This window comes from Erpetoichthys calabaricus, chromosome 14 (genome assembly GCF_900747795.2).
Source record: "Erpetoichthys calabaricus chromosome 14, fErpCal1.3, whole genome shotgun sequence".
NCBI classification, from domain to species: Eukaryota; Metazoa; Chordata; class Cladistia; order Polypteriformes; family Polypteridae; genus Erpetoichthys; species Erpetoichthys calabaricus.
In genome coordinates this window covers 60,109,373-60,132,756 of record NC_041407.2, presented here as the reverse complement: position 1 = coordinate 60,132,756, position 23,384 = coordinate 60,109,373, and the positions used below count along the sequence as shown (strand labels likewise).

Here is a 23,384-nt window from a genome sequence, read left to right as displayed (position 1 = left end):
CGTAGCTTATTGTCAATATCTTTACACCTGTTTTTAAGACTTATTGACTGAAACGGGCTTTCACAAAAAAAGTTAGGGCTTTGCTACAGGATACACCCTCCACAAGTTAAGCATGTAAAAATAAAAGTGTATATTTCTGTTTTATTTAAACCTTTTAAGTTTGTATGCATAGCCCCATTTGGCTGTTTTAGTTTTTTTTTTCTTTCTTCAGTAATATTAAATCTCCTTAAAGAAAAAGAACATATGCATTTTACTTTTTTTGTATCTCTTTAGTAATATTTTAGTGTAAAAGGATAACCAGTATTTAAACCTTTTATGTTACTTTATAAAGTTATTTTACACAATGTTGAAAAATTAATAAGAAAGCTACATATTTTGGCAGCTGCTACTTTAATTTTCAATGAAATGAAAAAAGCTCTCCAAGAGAAAACCTCAATGAAGAAGAAACAGTTTGCACTATCTAAAAAGGAGAAACCCTCATTTATAAAGGTTTGCTGCAGATGACTTGACTGAAAATAAATTAATACTTCCTATGTGTATAATACATACTGTATTTATCTATTTTACTTATGCCTTTATTCCAGCAACTTGCAACATCTGAGGTACAATTTGTTACATTACTTTTGTTTTTTGCAGCACAGGCAGGTGAAGTGACTTCCTCAGGGTCACACAGTGGTGTCAGTACCAGGATTTGAACTGACAAGCTCCGGGTTTGCTGAAATATTACTGAAGAAAGAAAAAAAACGAAAACGGGCAAATAGGGCTATGCATACAAATGTCCATCCATCCATTATCCAACCTGCTATATCCTAAATACAGGAGCCAATAAGTAGATATGTATATATACAGTATATATATATATATATATATATATATATGTGTGAATGTATGTATATATGTATGTCTATATTTATATGTATATATATATATATATATATGTAGATATGTAAATTTGTATATGTATATATATATATATATATATATATGTATATGTGGATGTGTATATGTATATACAGTAATCCCTCCTCCATCGCGGGGGTTGCGTTCCAGAGCCACCCGTGAAATAAGAAAATCCGCGAAGTAGAAACCATATGTTTATATGGTTATTTTTATATTGTCATGCTTGGGTCACAGATTTGCGCAGAAACACAGGAGGTTGTAGAGAGACAGGAACGTTATTCAAACAGTGCAAACAAACATTTGTCTCTTATTCAAAAGTTTAAACTGTGCTCCATGACAAGACAGAGATGACAGTTCCGTCTCACAATTAAAAGAATGCAAACATATCTTCCTCTTCAAAGGAGTGCGCATCAGGAGCAAAGCCTGTCAGAAAGAGATAGAAAAGCAAACAAATCAATAGGGCTGTTTGGCTTTTAAGTATGCGAAGCACCGCGGCACAAAGCTGTTGAAGGCGGCAGCTCACACCCCCTCCGTCAGGAGCAGAGAAAGAGAGAGAGAGAGAGACAGAGTTTGTTTTTCAATCAAAAAGCAATACGTGCCCTTCGAGCTTTTAAGTATGCGAAGCACCGTGCAGCATGTCGCTTCAGGAAGCAGCTGCACAGAAGGTAGCAACGTGAAGAGAATCTTTCAGCATTTTTAGACGAGCGTCCGTATAGTCTAGGTGTGCGAACAGCCCCCCTGCTCAATCCCCCTACGTCAGGATCAGAGAAAGTCGGCGCAAGAGAGAGAGAGAGAAAAGTAAGTTGGGTAGCTTCTCAGCCATCTGCCAATAGCGTCCCTTGTATGAAATCAACTGGGCAAACCAACTGAGGAAGCATGTACCAGAAATTAAAAGACCCATTGTCCGCAGAAATCCGCGAACCAGCAAAAAATCCGCGATATATATTTAAATATGCTTATATATAAAATCCGCGATGGAGTCAAGCCGCGAAAGGCGAAGCGCGATATAGCGAGGGATTACTGTATATGTATATGTAGATATGTGTATATGTAGATATGTGTATATGTAGATATGTATATATATGTATATATGTTTCTGTATATATATATGTTTACATAACCTCTTTAACACGCTACTTCTCCGCTGCGAAGCGCAGGTATTTTGCTAGTGTATATATGTATATGTGTGTGTGTGTGTGTATGTATGTGTGTATATATATGTCGATATGTGTATATATATATGTATATATATGTGGATGTGTATATGTATATATATATATATATATGTATATGTAGATATGTATATATATGTATATGTATATATTTGTTTATGTGTGTGTGTGTATATTATATATATAAAAGACAGCAACACTCATAACAATGACAACACAATTACATTGACAATCATGTTACGTTATTTTAAAAAGGTTCCTTTTCTTTTTCATAACCTCTTTAACACACTACTTCTCCGCTGCGAAGCGCGGGTATTTTGCTAGTATATATATATGTGTATATATGTGTGTGTGTATATATGATTATGTATGTATGTATGATTGTGTATATATATAAACCCCCCCCCCCCCCATTTGATCATACGGACTTAGTCACCTCCACCCACCTCCCCCTGAATGTGTTGCTATATATTGCCTTTGATTCTTGTAAGTCTAAGCATTATCCTCTGATGAAGACCCCTGATAGGGGTTGAAAGCTCAGGAATAAAACTATTTTATGATACGTGATTCATTTTTTCTCCCTTTGTGGATCTCCAACTGCAAAATATATATATATATATATATATATATATATATATATATATATATATATATATATATATATATATATATATATATATATATATATATATATATATGTATGTATGTATGTATGTATGTGTATGTATGTATATATATATGTGTATATATGTGTGTAAGCTTATATACTGTAACTATTTATTGAATTAAATAACATATTTACTCAAAATGTTGACATGACTGTTATACTGTGTATTATTAATTTTAATGTCACTGTTCTCTGTGCCCACTGTTATAGACTTATTCATACAGGCAGACCAAATATGGTACAGAGGGGCACAGCTTCAGTATTTAGAATTGCCGAGCCAAGCACAGGACTAGAGAGCCACAGACAACTGGAGAATTGAATAGTCAGCCTAAAGACAGACTAGTATATTTCTGTCTTCTGTCAGTACACTATTTTCTTTCCTTGTTGGGAGAATGAGAACTGTATATAGGCATTGTGCTATTCCTATATTTTTTGAAGGTGGGGCTGGAATCCTTCCTGTCCTTGTTTGGATCGGAGCCAAGAGCCTGCACAAGGAGCAACGAGTATATAAGAATGGACACCTACGGCCAACACTTTGAAGCTTCGGGGTGGAAGAGTATGTCTTCCATCCGAGGCCGGGCAGAAGATTATTTCTGCTGTCCGGCTAAAATCCTTTCAGCGTGGCAACGATAGATAGCAGGCTGCATAGGTCAGGCTACCCACAGGCTTGACATGTCTGCTATAAGCTTCCCGTTTGTAATGCCGCGTAAAACCGTCAATAAAGAGCTAGAATTATCCTAACTTGTCGTGCAAGCTTGTAACCGCCATTGCATGCTGGGGGAGGGTAATAATTTAATTTAATATTTAAATTTAAATTCACGTTATTAAAACGCCGCAATTGAAAAAGAACACATTTCCAGAGAGCTAATACTTCTCTTCAGGAAACAATGACCCAATGAGAGAAGACGCAGAAGCTGAAGGAATAATATAATTTGTGTTACTTTCTCAGGTAATTCAAGTGCAACTGACAAAAGTATTTCTGACCAGTTTTCCAGATTACCTAATGTGTCTGGGATGTGATCATCCCTTTTTTCTTTATTTCTTTAACTGGTAACTGTTTATCCTCCGCCAAAGGATCAACTTGCGTCAGAAAAGCCTCACCTAAAATTCCAATGCAGTTAGTTTCCCTAGGTCATACTGATCACAATGTAATAGCAGAGAAAGTGACATTTAGGGCAACTTCCCATTAAAACTGAGAGGTAATTATAACAGTATCTCATGTGCTCTAGAACATATACAGTATGTAATAAGAGCAGTAGATATTTACAGATAGAAGGTTAAGGTTAGACTTTGATTTTGACACAGATTTTGCTCAAATCTCATCCTGCACTTTACTTGTTCATTATAACCTCCTTTCTCCAACTTCAGATACCAAAATTACAATTTCTGCTTGATATCTTTCTGTTTAAAACCACTAAGAAACATTTTCAGGCTTGAATCTAGCTGTATGTATTTACAATTTTTTTGAAGTATTTTGTTAATACTTCAAACAAACAAAATTAAAAGAGAAAGTTCTATCATGCTATATCATACTATTGAAAGAATGGTTTTCTGTGAGATAGCCTGATGCAAGTGATAGCATGATAACTCTGGTAACAAAAGAGATTCACAGCTGGAAAAGCACTTTTGAGAAAACTCCCATCAGAAACAGAATAATGATTGTATCATTGTTGGGTAGTTATTTTTGTGTTTTTGAAAGTAACTTAACTATATACCTAAACCTTTAAATAAGACCTTAAACCAGTTGCTGTACTGTATATGCTCTGTAACTGGAGATAAACCACTTAAGTAGTGTCCTTTGCCGATGAAATCAATACAGTGCCTATGAAAGAATTGCATATACTATAAATATATACATATACTATAAATTTATAGAGATTAATAAAAAAACTGGACTCCAAGACTGAATTGTTGATACAATCAAGAGCCAAAGTATTTTATTTTTATGGAAAACTTCACAACTCTACATTCTCCTGATTTAAAAGAGGAGCAATTTAAAGTTATTGTATACAAGAAGGTGCCATGCAAGGGACCATTACCAGGGTCCAAGGATGGTTTCCTGTCTAGTTAGGCATTGATGCTGAATTAAATAAAAGCCATAGGAATTTGAAAATGGATGTTAGGATGGAAGCAAAAATATAAAAAAAAAAACTGTAAAAAAAATTAAAGGCTAACGATAGTGATAACAATGGTGGACAGCAGACAGCCTATACGTATATGGAGGCATTTAAAATATAAAAAAAATGTTTCTCCCTGAAAATATTAACTTCTACTTGCTCCTAACATTTGCTAATTTAGTCAAGAAACTGAAAGTGAGATGTACCGGATATGTTTGCGTATAAAAATCGATCATAAAATCAGACCCCGACTTATACGCCCGTTCAAAAATACAACACTTAATTTTTTTTTTTTACATCTTCCTGCTTCCTCCAATCTCTCATCAGTTTCTCAGACACATCAAATTTTGTTGCAGCAGCGCAGTTACCAGTTTCTTTCGCATCTTCAATGGCTTTTAATTTAAAACCAGATTAATATTTTCTTCTGATCGAACACTCCATCATAGATGAGGGATGCTCTTACGGTAAACGTGTATGAGGGTGTGAGATACAAAAAACACAAAACAGTGCAAACATCGCTTTGGAATAGCTCGGGTATTACCATGTGGTCACGTAGGCACAATACATAGAAAAAAAAGGCTGTGTGCTCTGTGGTTACTCTCTCAGGTGGGCATTAGCATATCATAATCTCTTGGACCAATAGCGTGAGTTTTCCGCATTCAACTTATATGACCGACATTATAAAATACCAGAAATTATATGGTAAAATCAAGCCCTGACTTATCCATGGGAGAACTTAAACACGAGTATATGCAGGGACCTATTTTTAACTATAAAGAGAAAGCTTTTTAGGGATAATGTATAATATTTTTGGACTTGATTCTATATTATTTCACATTGTATATTACTGTAAAATCTTCCATAGAGTGATTTCCTGCAGTATCACTAAAATGTAATTTACATGGAAATATTGTATGGATCATTCCATACTGATTTTTTGTAAAGGCTGAAGAAGTTGTCCTCTGCAACAAACAATCAGTTACTTGCAAAACTCTTGATGGTATATAAAAGGAAAAGAAATCTTTCATTTATTTGTTGGCTTTCTTTCTCCCTACTAGAGTACTGGAAAGTAAGGAGTTGCAGATTCTCTGCTTGATATTCTTTAAGGGTCTATATTTGTCTCTTTATTTCTCCTTCCATTAACAACACCAACTATCCCAATCAACCCCCCACCCCCACCCCAAAACCCCCCTGTAGACACCCTGTAACTACATTTGTTTTTAGCCTTGGCTAAACATAAGCAACAGGGAGTCCCAGAGGACATTTCCCATGGCGTTCTTTACACAATAGTTCCACAAGCTAGCTTGAGGTTTGTCAAGGAGCAATACAAACATCAAAAAGATTAGGCACCATTCAAAAACAAAAACAAAAGAACAAATTAAATACATTTCTAATAAATGGATAGGGTGAAAAATCAAATACAATAATGAAACAGATAAGACTAAGAAAGTCCAGTAAACAACACTGACCCCCAAGTGTGCAATTATTAAAACCCTGCACATGACTACAGTTCCCTTGGTACTTAATAAAGTAGTCTTCATGGAACTATTACAAAATTGAAGTCCTTGTTAAATAACATCTTGCATCAGGGCTCAGCTGCTGTTTGCAAAGAAGGTGTGGAAGACTTTCAACCAATCCATAAAATGATTCTGTGGAGTGACCCTACATAACTTTGGTCTAAGACTGTTACAAGAAAACCCATTATTGATTATACTTTATTGATTTTTAGGTGCTGATCATGAATATCACATCAAAATTTACAGTTTCAGAGAAATCTTCAGTTTTGTCATGATTTTTTCTTATATTTGTATCCAAACATTTTCGCTCCCGTAAGTGACTTATCAACAACGGTTTGTGCAGCCTGGCCATGTCCAGGCATGGAATCAGGCTAGGTTGGAAGCTGTTCTGTGGAAGATGACATCCTGGGCAGGTCTAAATGAGCTTGACACTGTCTTAGAATGCTATAAAGGTGGCTTGCATACACCAATCCTGCTCATTTGGTTAATATAGATAGTCAGTGTGTATGTATAGTATCAGTATAGTAAAGAATAGTATCTGTAGCAATATAACAGTAAGTAAGCTTGATGCTATAGATGTTTTGGTGTCAGGCGATATGTCTCGTCAATGTCGTAACAGCCGCGATACATTCTGCTATATCTGTGGCAAATATACACTTGCGCCTCAGAGACGTTGGATGACTGCTCTTGTGAAGAAAGCTTATCATCTGTATTTCGGCTGCAAAACTGGTGATCAAGACAAGGAATTGGCGCCTCACATTTACTGTGTGACATATCCTGTCAGTCTGAGAGCCTGGCTCAGAGGCACTCAAAAGACGATGCCATTTTCTGTTCCGATGATATGGCGAGCACAGAAAGATCATTCTGACGGACTGTTACTTCTGTTTGACTAATATGTCTGGGTTCTCTGCCAAAAACAAGAAGTCAATTGAATATTCTAATCTGCCTTCAGCAATGAGACCCGTGCCACATGACGACAGTCTTCCAATTCCGAAACCACCAGAGGATTGGACCTTAGACGAACCAGATGAAGAAATTGCAATGCAGGGTACTGACAGTGACATTGACCCAGATTTTGAACTGTGCTCATCAGGCGATCCACATCTGATAACACAGTCCGAATTGAACGATTTGGTCAGAGATTTGAGTTTGTCAAAAGCAAAAGCCGAGCTGCTGGGTTTGAGACTGCAAGAATGGTGTTTGCTGTCACTCAGTACGAAAATTTCTGTGTTTCGAGGCCGACATCATGATATAACCAAATTATTTGCACAAGTCGACAGCCTCTGTTTCTGTTGTGACATTGAAGAATTGTGATCACAACCCGGACGAGTGGCGTCTCTTCATTGATTCGTCAATGTTAAGCCTGAAAGCTGTTCTGCTACACAAAGGCAATGTTTATTCTTCAGTACCTATTGGCTATGCAGCACACATGAAGGAAACATATGAGAATATGGAACTGTTGCTGAAGCGTGTCCAGTATAGCAGGTACAACTGGAATACCTGTGGAGATCTTAAAGTCATTGCTCTGCTACTAGAACTACAGCTCAACTATACAAAGTACTATTGTTTCATTTGTGAATGGGACAGCCATGACAAAGAGTCGCACTATTCTCGACAGAACTGGCCACGCCATAAAAAGTTAGTTCCAGGACAGAAAAATGTGGCACATGAATCGCTTGTCAATCCGGCAATTATACACAAAAGTGAGATATGGTGTCCCGCAGGGCTCAGTACTGGGACCTTTATTGTTTTCACTTTACATGCTTCCACTGGGATCTCTCATTAGGAAACATAATGTTAATTTTCACTCATATGCAGATGACACCCAGTTATACCTTTCATTTAGATCAAATGAAGTTTCTCCGATGTTGTCTTTAATTAGTTGTGTTAGTGAATTAGAGGAGTGGATGGATGAGAACTATTTGTCTTTAAACACAGATAAAACAGAGATGTTAATTGTTGGAGGGAATGACGCTGATCACAACAATATTCTGTCATCATTTAACTCAGCTGGAATCCCCATTAATTTTACTGAATCAGCCCGTAATCTAGGAGTTATCTTTGACTCTAGCATGTCATTTAAAGTGCATATTACAAAGTTGTCCAAATCATGTTTCTTCTATCTTAAAAATGTTGGGAAATTAAGGTGCTTTCTAAATAAACAGGATTCTGAGAAATAAACAGGATTCTGAGGATTGACTACTGCAATGTGGTGTTCATTGGATGTTCAAACTATTCTTTATATAGCCTCCAGTTAATCCAAAATGCTGCTGCAAACATTATTGCAAGAACAAGAAAGTACGAACACATACTGTAACTCCAGTTCTTAAATCCTTACACTGGCTTCTGGTTACGTTTAGGGCAGATTTCAAAGTCCTCCTTTTAACGTATAAAGCATTAAATGCCCAAGGTCCGGTTTACTTGTCTGAACTTATCATGACTTACAAACCAGAGCGCACATTAAGATCTCAAGATGCTGGTCTGCTTATGATTCCAAGGATTAATAATACAACAGTGGGAGGTCGAGCTTTTAGTTACAGGGCCCCTAAACTGTGGAATGGTGTGCCTGCCGCTATAAGAGATGCCTCTTCGGTCTCAGCTTTTAAATTCCAGGCTGAAGACTCACTACTTCAGTTTAAAATATCCTGACTAGAGCTGCTGATTAACTGTACGGACTGCATCTCTGTTGTTAGTCATTAGCACTAAAACATAAGTAACATAGTTATAATTTGTTACTAGCTCTCATCTATTCTGTTTCTCTTCTCAGTACTCAAACGTTGCACTTGGTGCCACGGTCTACCTGCCAAGTTGTTTTGCCTGCCTAAGGTAAAGTCAACCCTGATGGAGGATTGCAAGAATCGTGAGGTAGGTGGGTCCTTTCATCGGATTGGCTGGCCAAGCAATGTTCAGCTGTGGAATGGCCAAATGGGGGAGGCAGCTTGATGGTTGAGGTCTCCAGGACTCTAAACAAATCCAAATCATATTGTGCAATATCATCTACTGTTAAATTCTGGTCCATACTTGTAAAATTTTTATATTTATACTGTATTGATTTGTTCTGTTCTGTGTATTGTACTGTATTGACCCCCCTTCTTTTTTGACACCCGCTGCACGCCCAACCTACCTGGAAAGGGGTCTCTTTTTGAACTGCCCTTCCCAAGGTTTCTTCCATTTTTTTCCCTACAAGGGTTTTTTTTTGAGTTTTTCCTTGTCTTCTTAGAGAGTCAAGGCCGGGGGGCTGTCAAGAGGCAGGGCCTGTTAAAGCCCATTGCGGCACTTCTTGTGTGATTTTGGGCTATACAAAAATAAATTGTATTGTATTGTATGTTTGCTTCCTCTTCACATAAAACTGGGACTCATGAAGATTTTCATGAAAGCACTGAACAAGGAAGGCAAAGGTTTTTGTTATTTAAGACAGATGTTCCCAAGAATAACTGACGCAAAGATCAAAGAGGGCATTTTTGCTGGCCCCCAGATCAGACATGTTATGAGTGACAAGCGGTTTGAAGGTCTGTTAGTTGGGCTGGAAAAAATTGCCTGGAAAGCTTTCAAAAACGTTGTTAACAATTTTCTGGGCAATTACAGAGCCCCAAACTACATTCAGCTGGTAGACAAACTTCTCAAAGCATACAAGACAATGAACTGCAACATGTCACCCAATATTCATTTCCTCCACTCACACTTGAACTTCTTCCCCACAAATCTTAGTGCTGTCGGTGACGAATATGGTGAAAGGTTTCACCAGGACATTGCTACAATGGAAAAACAATCCCAGGGCAAATGGAATCCATCAATGCTTGCTGACTACTGTTGGACACTGCAATGTGATGCACCAGACATTGAATACAAAAGAAAATAAGGAGCAGAACACTTTTAATTCTGTTGAATTTAATAGCTTATGTGAAACATAAACATGACTAAATATGTTATTGTCAGTAAACATATAAATGTCTATTTCTCAGAGTTCCTACGTGATGCAGTAAAACCAAAACTATATCTGTGCATACCCAGACATGTCACAATCAGCAAAAACGTTTCAATAAGCAAGACTTTTCAAAAAAATTGTTGCGCAGTGTTACCACCCTAAAGATATGATTATGACCCAAGTCCGTTGTTTTTGTTTATTTACCTCAGGAAAGTATTCAAAAATAGCCCTGTCTGGCTTGTCACCTTGGTTATGACATATTGATGTGTTACATGCAACTGTTGGTCATATGCCTGAAAAAAGTATAACCTCCATTCAACTTGAAACAATTAAGGTAATGATTCACACTTAATATTTTCAATCTGAACCAATATAATTTTTTTTATCTTATTGAACCCACAATTTTTAAGTTGAGGCAAATCATTTAGAGTGATTGGGTGCAATTCACGTGTTTTATACTGAAGTAAATCTATTTTTTAAGTTGAGGCAAATCATTTAGAGTGATTGGGTGTAATTCGCTTGTTTTATACTGAAGTAAATCTATTTTTAAAATTGTTACAATTAAAAATGGTTTATTGGTCATAACCTGTTTTTATGCTATTAGAAATATTATGAACATAACACATTCCAATGCTGTACTTCTTACATTTATTTAAAAATCTAGTGCAAATATACACGCATTTTGCAGTGTAAATCTTAAATGTACAACAAAAAATTATTAAACGTTTCTGCAGCTTTTTTGAAAGTATGTTTTATTACGAGTTCTTATACTTAAAATTAGCAGTTGAGAAACAGGGTTACTTACCAGAAATCCTCCGTTATAAAAGTCTCCTGCTGAAAATGACCAGACCTGTATAGCCACGTCCACTCCACTCGGGAAAGTGTTCTTCTTTTTTGGCAGTTGGAAAGCCAGAACGCTGGAAAGTTCAACCGGAAGAATATACAAACGGCCCCTCTCACACAGCACACAAACAACCTAAAATATTATGTTAACTGAAATAGGATTTTTATGTTTATTCCCTCCACCATAACTTACTTTGGTACAAACTATTTTTTTTTACTTTGATTGAGATCTGAAACCAAATATTTCAAGCTACAACACTAAATGACTAATCTTAAGTTGCTTGAAAGAGAAAATTTACGTTGAATGAACAACAATGTTAGACTTTTTTCAGTTATAGTTAAAATAATAAAAAACTGTTGGCTTTGCTTCAACAAATGTTGCTAATGTGACACCCAAAACATGTATCAAAAGTAGTAAGTGAATCTTTAAAATGTGTAAATAAATTCCACTAATGATGACTCTAGCAAAATATACTGCATATATATGAGGGTAGGTCAATAATTATCCACACATTTGTGATCATTTTGTTTGGATTGGCTGTGCAGCTTTCCCTGTACCCTCTTGGAAACATGGTGTGCCTGTGGTCACAGTAGTAAAGTTTCAATCTTCATCAGTCAGCTTCTCTTGTCTTCTAGAAGTAAACATTACCCTTCTACATATTTTATATTCACATTTACATGTATTTGCTTAACTGATACTTCTTCCAAAACGACTTGCAAAAGAGGTCCACATAATCGAGTAACATCAGTCTGGGGACAGTTTGGGAACAAGTGTTACAGATCAAGTTTACAAAATTGATTTCCACAAGTGAAGAGCTACAATACCCAAATTTACAAACTTAGACAAAAATGTGTCAAACAAAAGAGTTTTCAAATGCTTCTTGAACATATTGAGGGAGTCAGAGTTTTAAATGGAGGTGGGCAACTCGTTCTGCCAGTCAGGAGCTATACATGAAGAGTGCATGGACTGAGATTTGATACTACGCAGAGGCGGCATCACCAGATGCTGTTCAAAAGCATATCTGAGTGGTTGAGAAGGAGTACATACTATATTTAAAAATATCTAGTTTTTTTTTTAAGAGCAGAAGTTGCACAATGATTACCCTTGATATGAACACAAGTTACATTGAGAATGTAAAATGTGGGAAGATAGAGAAACAAGGTTTCTGCTGTCACATAAATTTCCTTAGAATTGTCTGTACTGTAAAGTAGAAGCCATATATACAGTAAACCAATCTTATATAATTTCTCTTATTTAAAAGATAAATAAATGATAAATAAATACAATTTGTTTGTCTGCTTTCATTTCATGAAACAGTGAACAATAACTTTCAGTTTCCTCAGTTAAGGCACAATACGGAAGTACATGATGTGACAAGCAAATATATTTTGAGTTTCTCTTCTGTACAAAAGGTGTGGTCATGGTAATTATATCCAGGAAAAGCTGCTGGTGATAGACTATAAATTTAGCTGTACACTTTATAAAAAGGAAAAGATGCATTCAGTTTTCAGTGGATGTGAACATGATGATTGGTGAGGTTTGTGGATCTTTATCACTTACAAAAACAAAGGAAAATAACATTTAATTAAAGCACCTCAAGTGGTAGGAAACCTTTTATTTTTTGGTAATTTGCATTACATGGTGTTAGAGTAGTTATTTGTTTTGTGTAACTGTATTACTTATTGTCTTTGTTAGAGTTAACTTGGCTAGTAGTGTGATTACTTATAATAATGATGAATTACCCCATCCACTGAAAAAGCTAATCTAAGTTAAATTACAAAAAAGAGAATTCTGTTTTCAACAATGATATTTAAAAAAAAAAAACTTTAAAAAAAGACAAAATCTAAATAGAAAGAGACCAGTAAATATTCACTTTATTTTTTACATATATTTAAATTTTGTAATTTTTACATTTTATTATTTAATGTTTCCTTTAATATTTTAAACCTCATATGTTGTATTCAGTTTTTTCCTATTAAGAACTAATTGCTTCCAAATCACCACTTGTATACTTAAAAGTGTTTTATGTGTTTTGATTCTCTTCACTGTGATCCACAGCCACTCCTTTTCTTTTAAAAGCAACAAAGCATTACAAAAGAATTACAACTACAATTCCATTTGATGCTTAGAGAATATATCATATCCTGTCACCATTTGACAATTTAGGATTTGTTGAGGGCAGCATGGTGGCGCAGTGGGTAGCGCTGCTACCTCATAGTTAGGAGACCCGGGTTCGCTTCCTGGGTATTCCCTGCATGGAGTTTGCATGTTCTCCCTGTGTCTGTGTGGGTTTCCTCCCACAGTCCAGAGACATGCAGATCCCCGTGACCCTGTAGTTAGAATATAGAGGGATGGATGGATGGATGGATTTGTTGATGGATGGTTCCTTGCAAATATATTTAAATAAATAAATAAATTACTTGTATTTTTAATAGAACACTTTGTTTCTTCAATGCTTTTATATCATAGATCTGAAGGGACAACCGTAATGAATTTAAGGAAAATGAAACAATTAAAGTTCTAGAATCTCAGAAGGCAAATCCATTAAAATTAAGGTAATAGAAGTATGTTCAAGTAGCAGCAGTAATTAGTTGCTAGTTACGAAAAGCAGCTGAACTGCCCCCCAGGATCGGAGCTTATCACCCATGATCTAACATTACCATCTGCAGGGTGAAAATAATGTCTCTTAAAGTCCAATACTGCCACCTGCTGTTTAGTACTAAATATTACTTGTCATTGCATTTCAGACTTTAATCATGTAGAGAAAAGCCAAGCGAAATGACACCTTTTATAGGCTCACTAAAAAGATTACAACATGCAAGCTTTCAAGGCAACTCAGGCCCCTTCTTTTTGATTACATCTTGCCTGAAGAAGGGGCCTGAGTTGCCTTGAAAGCTTGCATGTTGTAATCTTTTTAGTGAGCCTATAAAAGGTGTCATTTTGCTTGGCTTTTCTCTACATTCATAATGGCTAACACGGTACAACACCCTAGTACTACAGACTCTAATCATGTAAGTGTTCAAACCTTCAGGATAATGTGTAGCAAATAATCATCCTGCAGCAAAGCCATTTGTTATCTTAAAACATGATAACACAATATCAATTTATTCTTGATATGGAAGAATATATCTTTAGTTTAATAACTCAGTGAATTGGTGGGCTGAAGAAGCGTAAGGCTAAATTTATTTGTTTAATATTTCCACTGACTTTGCACAGATGAAAATAATTCCTGTGTGGACCAACATACACCTTCAGCTGTAAAACTGTTACAAAAGCTTTGGTCTGTTTAAATAATTATTATAACTAATGGATTATTTTAGTTCTAAATGCCTTATTGTCCTAATTAATTTGATAAATCTCTTTGGTGCTTGACTGGGCCATGAATGTGTGCAGTGAAGATCAACTTAAAGACCAACTGAAGCACTGCCAGTGTGGAGTTATCTTCCCATTTCCTCTCTTAAAATTTCTTCTTTACTCTTTTAACGTGTTTCTGCAGATTGTATGGTTGGATGGACTGTGACGATGCGGGTTCTGCTCCATGCTCCCATCTGCTGTTCGGGAGCCCTTGAACCCTACACTGTCGGTAATGCTACCGATGAGCTAGACAGTGAGGCAACAACATAGGAAGGGGATGATGAAAAAGTGCAAAGTGCTTTTATTTAAAATCAAACAACAAAAACAAAGGTGTTCAAAATAAAGAGTGCAGTGCATTCAAAAGGCATTAAATAAATAATCCATTAAAACAAGTGTGATTGTGGAGGTTAAAATTAAACAGAACAAATCTTCTAAAAACAACGAAGTTAAAATAATGCAGGAAGCAATCTTTTAAAAATGCAACAAAGTCCTGTGTCTTCTTTCCTGTGGCAACTCCCCTACTCCTCCCATCTGGGCTTCTTAACAGGGGAGTCGCCTTACCTGCTGCTGGCCCTCTGTCCACTTTCCTGCTGGTCGGTCACCTTACCAATCCCAGGCTCTGGTAGGCTCTACGAACAGCGACTTGGGATTCCACAACGACCAAGGCTCTCACGCCGGGGACACCACATCTCAAGTCCCAAATCCCGCTGCCTTACGCAGAGAGTCATCTGCCTTCCGGTCACTCCCGTCTTTCATAAAAATAAACTCTGCAGGAGCAACCACAACTACTACACCCTGGGTGTCGGCCAAACACCCAGGCTGCTTGCACAGCTGCATGTGAGCCTTCGCTCTCTCTCTCTCTTGCTCTCCCGCACTGGCTTTCTTTCTCACTTGTTCACTTCCTGCAACCTCTGTTTCCTTCTCTTTTCTTTTTATTCCTTTCTTGTTCTCCCTTCCTTAGTCGGCTCGCGCTTCTTATATGTCAAAAGGGCATAGCAGCTGCGACTAATTAGCAGCCCCAGGAACAATCACGGATGTGGGCAGTCCCTCACCTATCCACTTAGGTGAGAAACGGACACACCGCAGATCGCCCTGAGACCCGCTACAGCCACAACCACCAGGACATTATTTAGTTATCTAAAAACTGGCCTTTGCTTAGAGAGCTGTGTACCCTCTATACCACATGGACCCTTGCTCAAGATTCTCTCATTACTGGGCAGAAAATGAGTAAACTTTTACCATATAACTCTATAGTAAAATCCATTATGTATTAACTAAGTAAATTGTTCTCATATTTTTTAGCAAAGTATCTGCTTTGTTTCTTAAATACTACATTTGCATCCCATACAGCAGAGTTTCCCAAACTCAGTCCTGGGGGCACACTGGCTGCAGGTTTTTGTTCCAACCACATTCCTAATCAGTGACAACACCTGATAGCACTGATCTCATTTAATTAGCTGGTATTATTTTTCTTTTATTCGACATTCAGAAAAGCACAGCAGCATGATTTTACATTTATAAGACATTTAGAAATATTTCTGCTTTTGCTATGGATTTAAATGTTTAACTCTCTTTTGTTGATTTCATTATACTTTGCCCTTTCTCTGTGCAGTTTTTTCCCCTTCGTTGTGTCTTATTAATGACAATTAAAAATGAGCAGAGCAGACACACTGGCAAACAACACTAAATAATGAAAGGCTGCAACTACTTTAGCATCAGACCCACTAATTAGTAAATAATGGATTAATTAAACAGTTAGAACACCTAGAAAAGTAGAATGAAAATCAAATGGAAAATATTGTTTAAAAAAATACATTATTCACATATAACTGCTTGGTACATTTTAATATATATATATATATTTTTTTACCAACACAGAACTTGGGAAATAAAACATCACTTAATTAGCCCAGGAGTCCGATTAGAAACAGAAGCTGGTTAGAACAAAAACCTGCAGCGACAGGAGGGCCACAGGACCAAGGTTGGTAAACACTGCCATACAGTATATACTGAATATTCTCAGATTTTATTTTTAAACATTCATCTGTCCATTTCATATTAAAATACATTATTTTTAAATAATTCATTTAAGGTTTGTTTTAGAAACGTGGGATTTATTGAAGTGCCATTTTATTTATCTTTGGTATGCAGTTGATTCTGTAATGTTTGTGATTTGACATTAGTGTGTCAGTATATTATTTTAAGAACCAACTGTTTATGTATATAAAAATCATGAGTCATCCTTTATATTTTTGTTTATGAACAACTTATATTTCATGTGCATAAATAAACTTTAATCATCATATATTTTAATGTTAATTAATTAGTTAAAATAGGTTAAAAGAAATATGTCTTCGCTTAACATTTAGCATAAAGCAGCATTTTGTAAATGTCATATATGAATTGAATTATTACATCTTGGCAACCTGGTAGTTTTGAGTTTTGTTTAACAGACTGAAAATATTTCTATGTTTTTGTAAATTTTGAAACACTGTTTTGTCCACCAAATTTCAGGAATTGAATACAAATAGAGCCGTACTGACGTTTACAATCAGTGGGAGCTTTCCCCATGGCCAGCTGCCTGGCCTGGCCTAGTATTCAGAGCAACCAGTGAAATAAACTAATGGTGAAATTATATAATGTTATCATACTGGAAAATGAGCAGGCGTTATTGCTCTGTAGTGGGCACAAATCCTTTTGGTTTAATGTTGGAGGATTTCTTTTATGGTTTCTTATTTTTGTTCAAGTTTTTACTTTGTGTGCGTCTCGCGCTCTGATAATTAAATAGGAGCGCTATGATGAGAGGCGCATACTGTTGTATCAGAAATAGTGGTTCACACACGTGTAATGCTTAACTATCTTTTCTTTATTTAACATCCACACCAACAACCAATACTTCCGTTTTCCTCCTACAACCCCCCACATCCGCTTCTGCACAGACATCACACGTATATTTGGTACTTTTGTGATTAAAGTCATATATGAAGAATGTTTAAAAGTTTATAATATACTTTGAATTATATTTGGATGTTGTATGGGTTTTGGTATTTGTTACTATGTATATATTTTGCTTTATTTTTGTTTCAAATATTAATGAAGTGTAACGTATGGTCACATTTTTGACGTTTGTTTTCCTTTTTCCCTCAGAGTGACTAAATAGGCTATACAAAATGTTTTATTTTATTTTTTTTTTATTCGTGAAATAGAATAAAACGATCACCATTTCAACTGTGGCGGTTCATACACAACTCAGAAGAATAGTGCGGTGAGACAGGTGTTCATGTAGTGACGCTACCATTATTTAGAAAGAATTTGAAATGGAGTCAAGAGAAAGGGTGGAGCTGAGAGGGAACGGGAAAGAGAGGGAAAGAAAGAAAAAATCTTGAAAAAGAGGCCGAAAGATGCATAAAAATAACAGATTTGACATTGCAAGAAGGCAGTTATTCTGAGCGGGCAACAGGTACAAAGATTGACAGTACAGCATGTAGAGTTGTAGGTAGTTGTAAGTGGGGATAGGAAATTGATATTTTTTGTTATTATTATAAAATATTGTACTTATTGTTATTATAGTGTTTACATTTATGAAGTGTTGTTCCACACTTTATCAGAGGTTGTCTTCTGACTAAAATGTAAGAGTAAAATGTATGTATAAAAGCTGAATCTACTGTCTCCTCATTCATAAAAAATCCTGGGTTAGCTTCTCAGTCCAGCCCTGAATACAAAACAAAAGCAGTGTACTCTTTCATAATCAAAAAACACTGAATCACATTTTTGTTGTTATAGGTTCACATTTAAGACAGTCATTGTTTTTGGAGAATTCTTATTTAGTAGAGGTTTAAAGGTGTGACAGGACCTATACTGGTGCTGTTGGGCACAAGAAGTCATCCATTACTATATGGGACATCAAGCCATCTTCGGGGACATTCATGCCCATACCTACTGGCATTCATACTGGGTTCTTGCTCAATTTATAATTCTGAATTTGGACTTTAAAACCAGAGGTATTCCAGAGAAAGCAGGAATTAACCTGAGATTCAATATTAACCGCTGTAACAATCTACAGCCTGGATGCAGAATACACACCATTATTGTACGTACTTCACTCTCTGGTATCTTTCCAGATAGGATAAATATGGCTATATTTTTTTTCTGCTATTGCTGTTGTAGTAAATGGTGTCTTTGATAAACAACAATTATGGCGACCCCCCCCCCCCCCCCCCCACCCCCACCACCAGTCAACAGTTTTGGAAAACCTCAATTTTTTATAGTTTTTCTTCAAATGTAATCAGTTGAAAGGAAATGAATGACCTAAAAAGGTGAAAATGTAAGTAGTAAACTGCCAGATGTTTTAAATTTCAAGTTTATTTAGTATAAAAAAGTAAAATTTCAAAAAAAGTACATTTAAAAATATTACAAACCTACAGATGTTTTGCAGCAATTAAAGTAAATTAAACCTTACAAGTAGAAGCCAACGATTTGCACAGGTGTCCCAACATCTACTGATTACTTAAAACCCTGTGCAAATTCTTTGGCAAACAGTCATAAATCAGAATTTGTGTTAATGTAATATACAGTATTAAGTGTTTATCAATCAGAAATAACCTGTAGTATAATAAAATATGAATTTTTAACAAATCAATGCATAGGTCCTTTTGGTTTCTCTTGGTTTCTGAATGGTAGGCTTCTGTGCGACGATGCGGGTCCTGCTCCATGCTCCCTCTTCCAATTTGGGAGTCTCTCCGACCCAACACCATTGGTAACGTAATCGGATGAGCTGTGCAATGAAGACAAATCAAACTGAGCAAGGTGATGGTGTAAAGGTGCAAAAGTGCAAATCCAAACAGTGTCCAAAGTACAGTGCTTCAAAATGGTCAAAAAATAAATAATCCATAAAAACAGGGTAAATAAAAGTTGAGGTTAAAATAAAAAACAAAAATCAAAGCCGTTAAAACAATGGCAGGAAACTGTCCTTTATAAAAACCTGGTGCCTTCTCAGTTCAACTGACAGCTCCCCTGCTTCTCCCATACGGGCCCTGCAACAGGGGAGTTGCCCTATCAGCAGGTGCAGCTGCCTTCTACCGGTCCGGTAGCCTTCTGTCCCCTGGATATGTACAGCTCCCACCGGACCAGTACTCAGGTTCCCCATCAACCAGGGTGTTCATGCTGGGGCTCATTCTCCCAAGTCTCACTGACTCCCGCTGCCTTCTGCGGCGAGCCAACCACCTTCTTGGTCAGTCCAGCTCTTGGAGATCGCTCAGCTGGAGCGACCCCTTCCTACTGCACCCACCAAGTGTCGGCCAAACACTCCTGCTGAGGTGCTCCCATCCCAGCTTCCTGCATCCACCAGCGAGCCTGCTCTCGCTCAGTTGCTCACTCCCACAATGGCTCTCTGCATCTCCTGCCTTCTTCTTCTTCTTCTTTCCATTAACCTATGATCTCCGATCTTTTTCTTTTCCCCTTCGTACTCGTGCTCCTCCTATTTATAATGGGGACATGGCACTGGTGTGGCGATTAGCAGCTCAATTATGGACATGGGCAACTCCTCACCTGTGCACTTCAGTGTAGAAACGGCCATGCCTGTACCAGGAACCACTCTGGCCACACTACCATACCCCCATTTTAAGCCGCAAGTGCTGAGATTATTTATTTAAAAACTGGCTGTTTGATTAGAGCCGGGCACCCACTATACCACATGCTGTTTCTAACAAATTTCTTGTAAGTACAGAGAACCCTGGTCTTAGTTTTGTGTTTCCTTGCGCAATTTATGTGATGATGATGACTATGCTATAAATGTTTTATACTCTGACTTTCACAATATTAATGAAAAATGTATGTTAAAATTATTCTTTTACTATAAAGGTAATCATAATATTTCATCCATCCATCCATTTTCCAACCCGCTGAATCCGAACACAGTGTCACGGGGGTCTGCTGGAGCCAATCCCAGCCAAAACAGGGCACAAGGCAGGAACCAATCCCGGGCAGGGTGCCAACCCACCGCAGGACACACACAAACACACCCACACACCAAGCACAAGGTAGGGACAATTTAGGATCACCAATCCACCTAACCTGCATGTCTTTGGACTGTGGGAGGAAACCGGAGCAACTGAAGGAAACTTACGCAGACACGGGGAGAACATGCAAACTCCCGGAGGACCTAGGAAGCAAACCCGGCTCTCCTAACTGCGAGGCAGCAGCGCTACCACTGCGCCACCGTGCCGCCTTCATAATATTTCCTTGAGTCTTATTCTTCATTATGTAGCAAATACATCTTTTATAAATATTAAAATACTAATAATCTGTAATTCAATAATGATGTATTATGTTAAACTTAATAATTTTCATTAAGACTCAAATCTTTAACTATGTTTATAAATCCTGTGTAATGTGTAATGGAGCTGGGACCCCCCCCCCCCAAAAAATTCATTATGTTCCTAAAAAAAATGTCCAATAAAGAGTACTTTTTACTCAAATGTTTTTGTAAAGCCATGGCTACTGTAAAAAAGCTAAAGCTCAATGAAAATCATAAATAAATCCATCTTACCCTAAACAACTCTCTCCTGCATGTCTCTTATCCTTACAAAAAACAGAAATTTTCTGTATGACTTCAATTATGTATTAGTTTACGGTTTCAAATTCAGCTTTAGAGAGGCCACTTTAACTTGTATATTTTGTGTACAGTATTTTCCTTTTTTATGTGTCAGGTTGCTGCTCCTATTTGCAAACAGATCCTCACTAGTCAGTTTGAGCTATTAAAGTGGCCAGAGTTGCATGTGTCTTTTTGGCCCCAGCATACGTCTGAATGGGTTGCCTGTAAAAACAGTAGTGCAGTGGTCACACGTCTTGCACACCACTGTTATAAAATATTTTATAAAAAAGAATTTGTGTGTAATAAAGTAAATAAAAATGAGAAACACACTTTCGAAAGAGTTTGCCCAATCCCAAAATGCTCCCGAATGTTACATCCTGTAGACATTTTCTAACTTGTTTATAAAATAAGAAGTTACTGCACATATATTGCCACAAATAAAGTTAATGATACTTTTATACATTTTTGTAATTTCACCATTTAAACAGACTAATGTAAGTGAGATTTAGTTTTGTATTGTATCTTTAAATGATGAAAAATCCACAATATTTCACTTGGGATACGATGTAAATATATAACGGTATATAATAATATATATTTTTTGTTTCCTCTGGTCCCCCATTCTAAATGTTAAACTCTTCCCATTTTATAAATATGTATATAAATTCTGTATCTTTCAAATTTATTTGTTTCTGACTTAATAAGTCTCTTTTCAAGATTTTAGGAGGAGGTAGGAGTGCCGAAGAATTTTCTAAAACAATGGAATCAAATGACATCAAGAAAATGTTTGAACAGTTGATAAGTGCACAACAGGAAGGAATTGAAAAGTTGACTGGCCTGTTGCAAGCTACTTTAGCTAAGATGACCCCACAGGATGACCCCGAGGCCTTCCTGAAAACATTTGAGCGTATGGCACGGCACTACAATTGGCCTGAAGAGACATGGTCCCCAAGATTAGCTTCACTTCTATGTGGTGAAGCCCAGTTGGCCTATGCTGGTTTGAATGATTCTCATGCAATGTCTTATTCTCAAGTCAAAGAAGCCATTCTTCATTGCTACAGGTCAACATCTGACATACATAGACAGCAGTTTCGTTCACTAAAGTTGCATCCTGGTGAGTCACCCCGCTTTGCTGCTTTGAAGCTAAAGGATTTAGCAATCCAGTGGCTTAAGCCCATAGAAGCAGAAAAAATGAAATTACTAGACAAGATTGTATTGGAACAATTTGTGACTATATTACCAAAAGAAACCCAGGTCCAGTTACACATGTTGCAGCCTGAAGACCTTGAAGCAGCAATCACATTTGCAGAGTCATTTCCCACTTCCAGCAAAGATATTTCAGAGTTAACCAATGATGTCCCCATGAGCTCAACACCCTTACCTAATGATAATAATACTCTTTTTACTGGGAAGAAAGTTGCTTGTAATGGATACACCACACCTAGTTCCTCAGAGCAAACTCAAGATGTTTCTCAGATTCATTCTAATGACGTTTTAAACTTCACAACTGCTGAAGAAGTTGATACCCACTTTAAAGTCCCATTTCAACAGACAGGTAAGGACCAAGTCAGTTATGAAAAGTTAATAATTTCATCAATTACATACTGTTAAGGTGGGCACCTTATATCACTGTACCAAAAATAGAGAGGAAATAATGGGAGAACTCAAAAAGAAGGCAATAAAAGAAATTGTAGATCTTTTTCATATACTGCAACTTTTATTTGAAATATTTTGGAACATCTGGGGTCTGAAACGCTGAAACTGTATTCATTGATACATCTGTAGTACTAAGGTGTTGTTCCGTGTTACCAATTTTGAATGTAGAGAAAAGCCAAGTAAAATGACACCTTCTATTGGCTAACTAAAAAGATTACAATATGCAAGCTTTCGAGGCAACTCAGGCCCCTTCTTCAGGTGTGCCTGAAGAAGGGGCCTGAGTTGCCTCGAAAGCTTGCATATTGTAATCTTTTTAGTTAGCCAATAAAAGGTGTCATTTTGCTTGGCTTTTCTCTACATTCATTGATATAGAAATTGATCAAATTGAATAGGGCACTAGCCTTATGAGTGTCAAATATGACTCTGTTTGATTTGTTCAAAACTAATGTGTGTCACAAATACTCTGACACAAATTCAAGTACATCCAGAAAGATGTTACACTAGAAATGGCCAAAGTGAAAAATTTAACCTGGTTATGATCCTTTCTTTTATAGTATGGAGAAAGTTAAAAAAGAATACATTATTTTATCAGCATGAAACTGCATAGCATAATATAATAAAAACAAACCTGGTTATTCCA

General features: G+C 36.7%; 1 protein-coding gene across 2 annotated transcripts in view; it reads left to right on the top strand.

Annotated features, from left to right (window-relative positions):
* The first annotated feature begins 12,576 nt into the window (after positions 1–12,576).
* Positions 12,577–23,384, top strand: part of LOC114643017 (nuclear GTPase SLIP-GC-like) — a 77,744-nt gene continuing 66,936 nt past the window's right edge. The window contains exons 1-3 of one of the 2 annotated variants that reach the window (XM_051918739.1): positions 12,584–12,744; positions 16,375–16,477; positions 21,806–22,643. In XM_051918739.1, the coding sequence (XP_051774699.1) occupies positions 21,848–22,643 (796 nt within the window). In that variant the 5' untranslated portion in view covers positions 12,584–12,744; positions 16,375–16,477; positions 21,806–21,847. Of the gene's footprint in view, positions 12,745–16,374; positions 16,478–21,805; positions 22,644–23,384 lie in introns of both variants that reach the window. The other variant, XM_051918738.1, reaches the window with a different exon arrangement.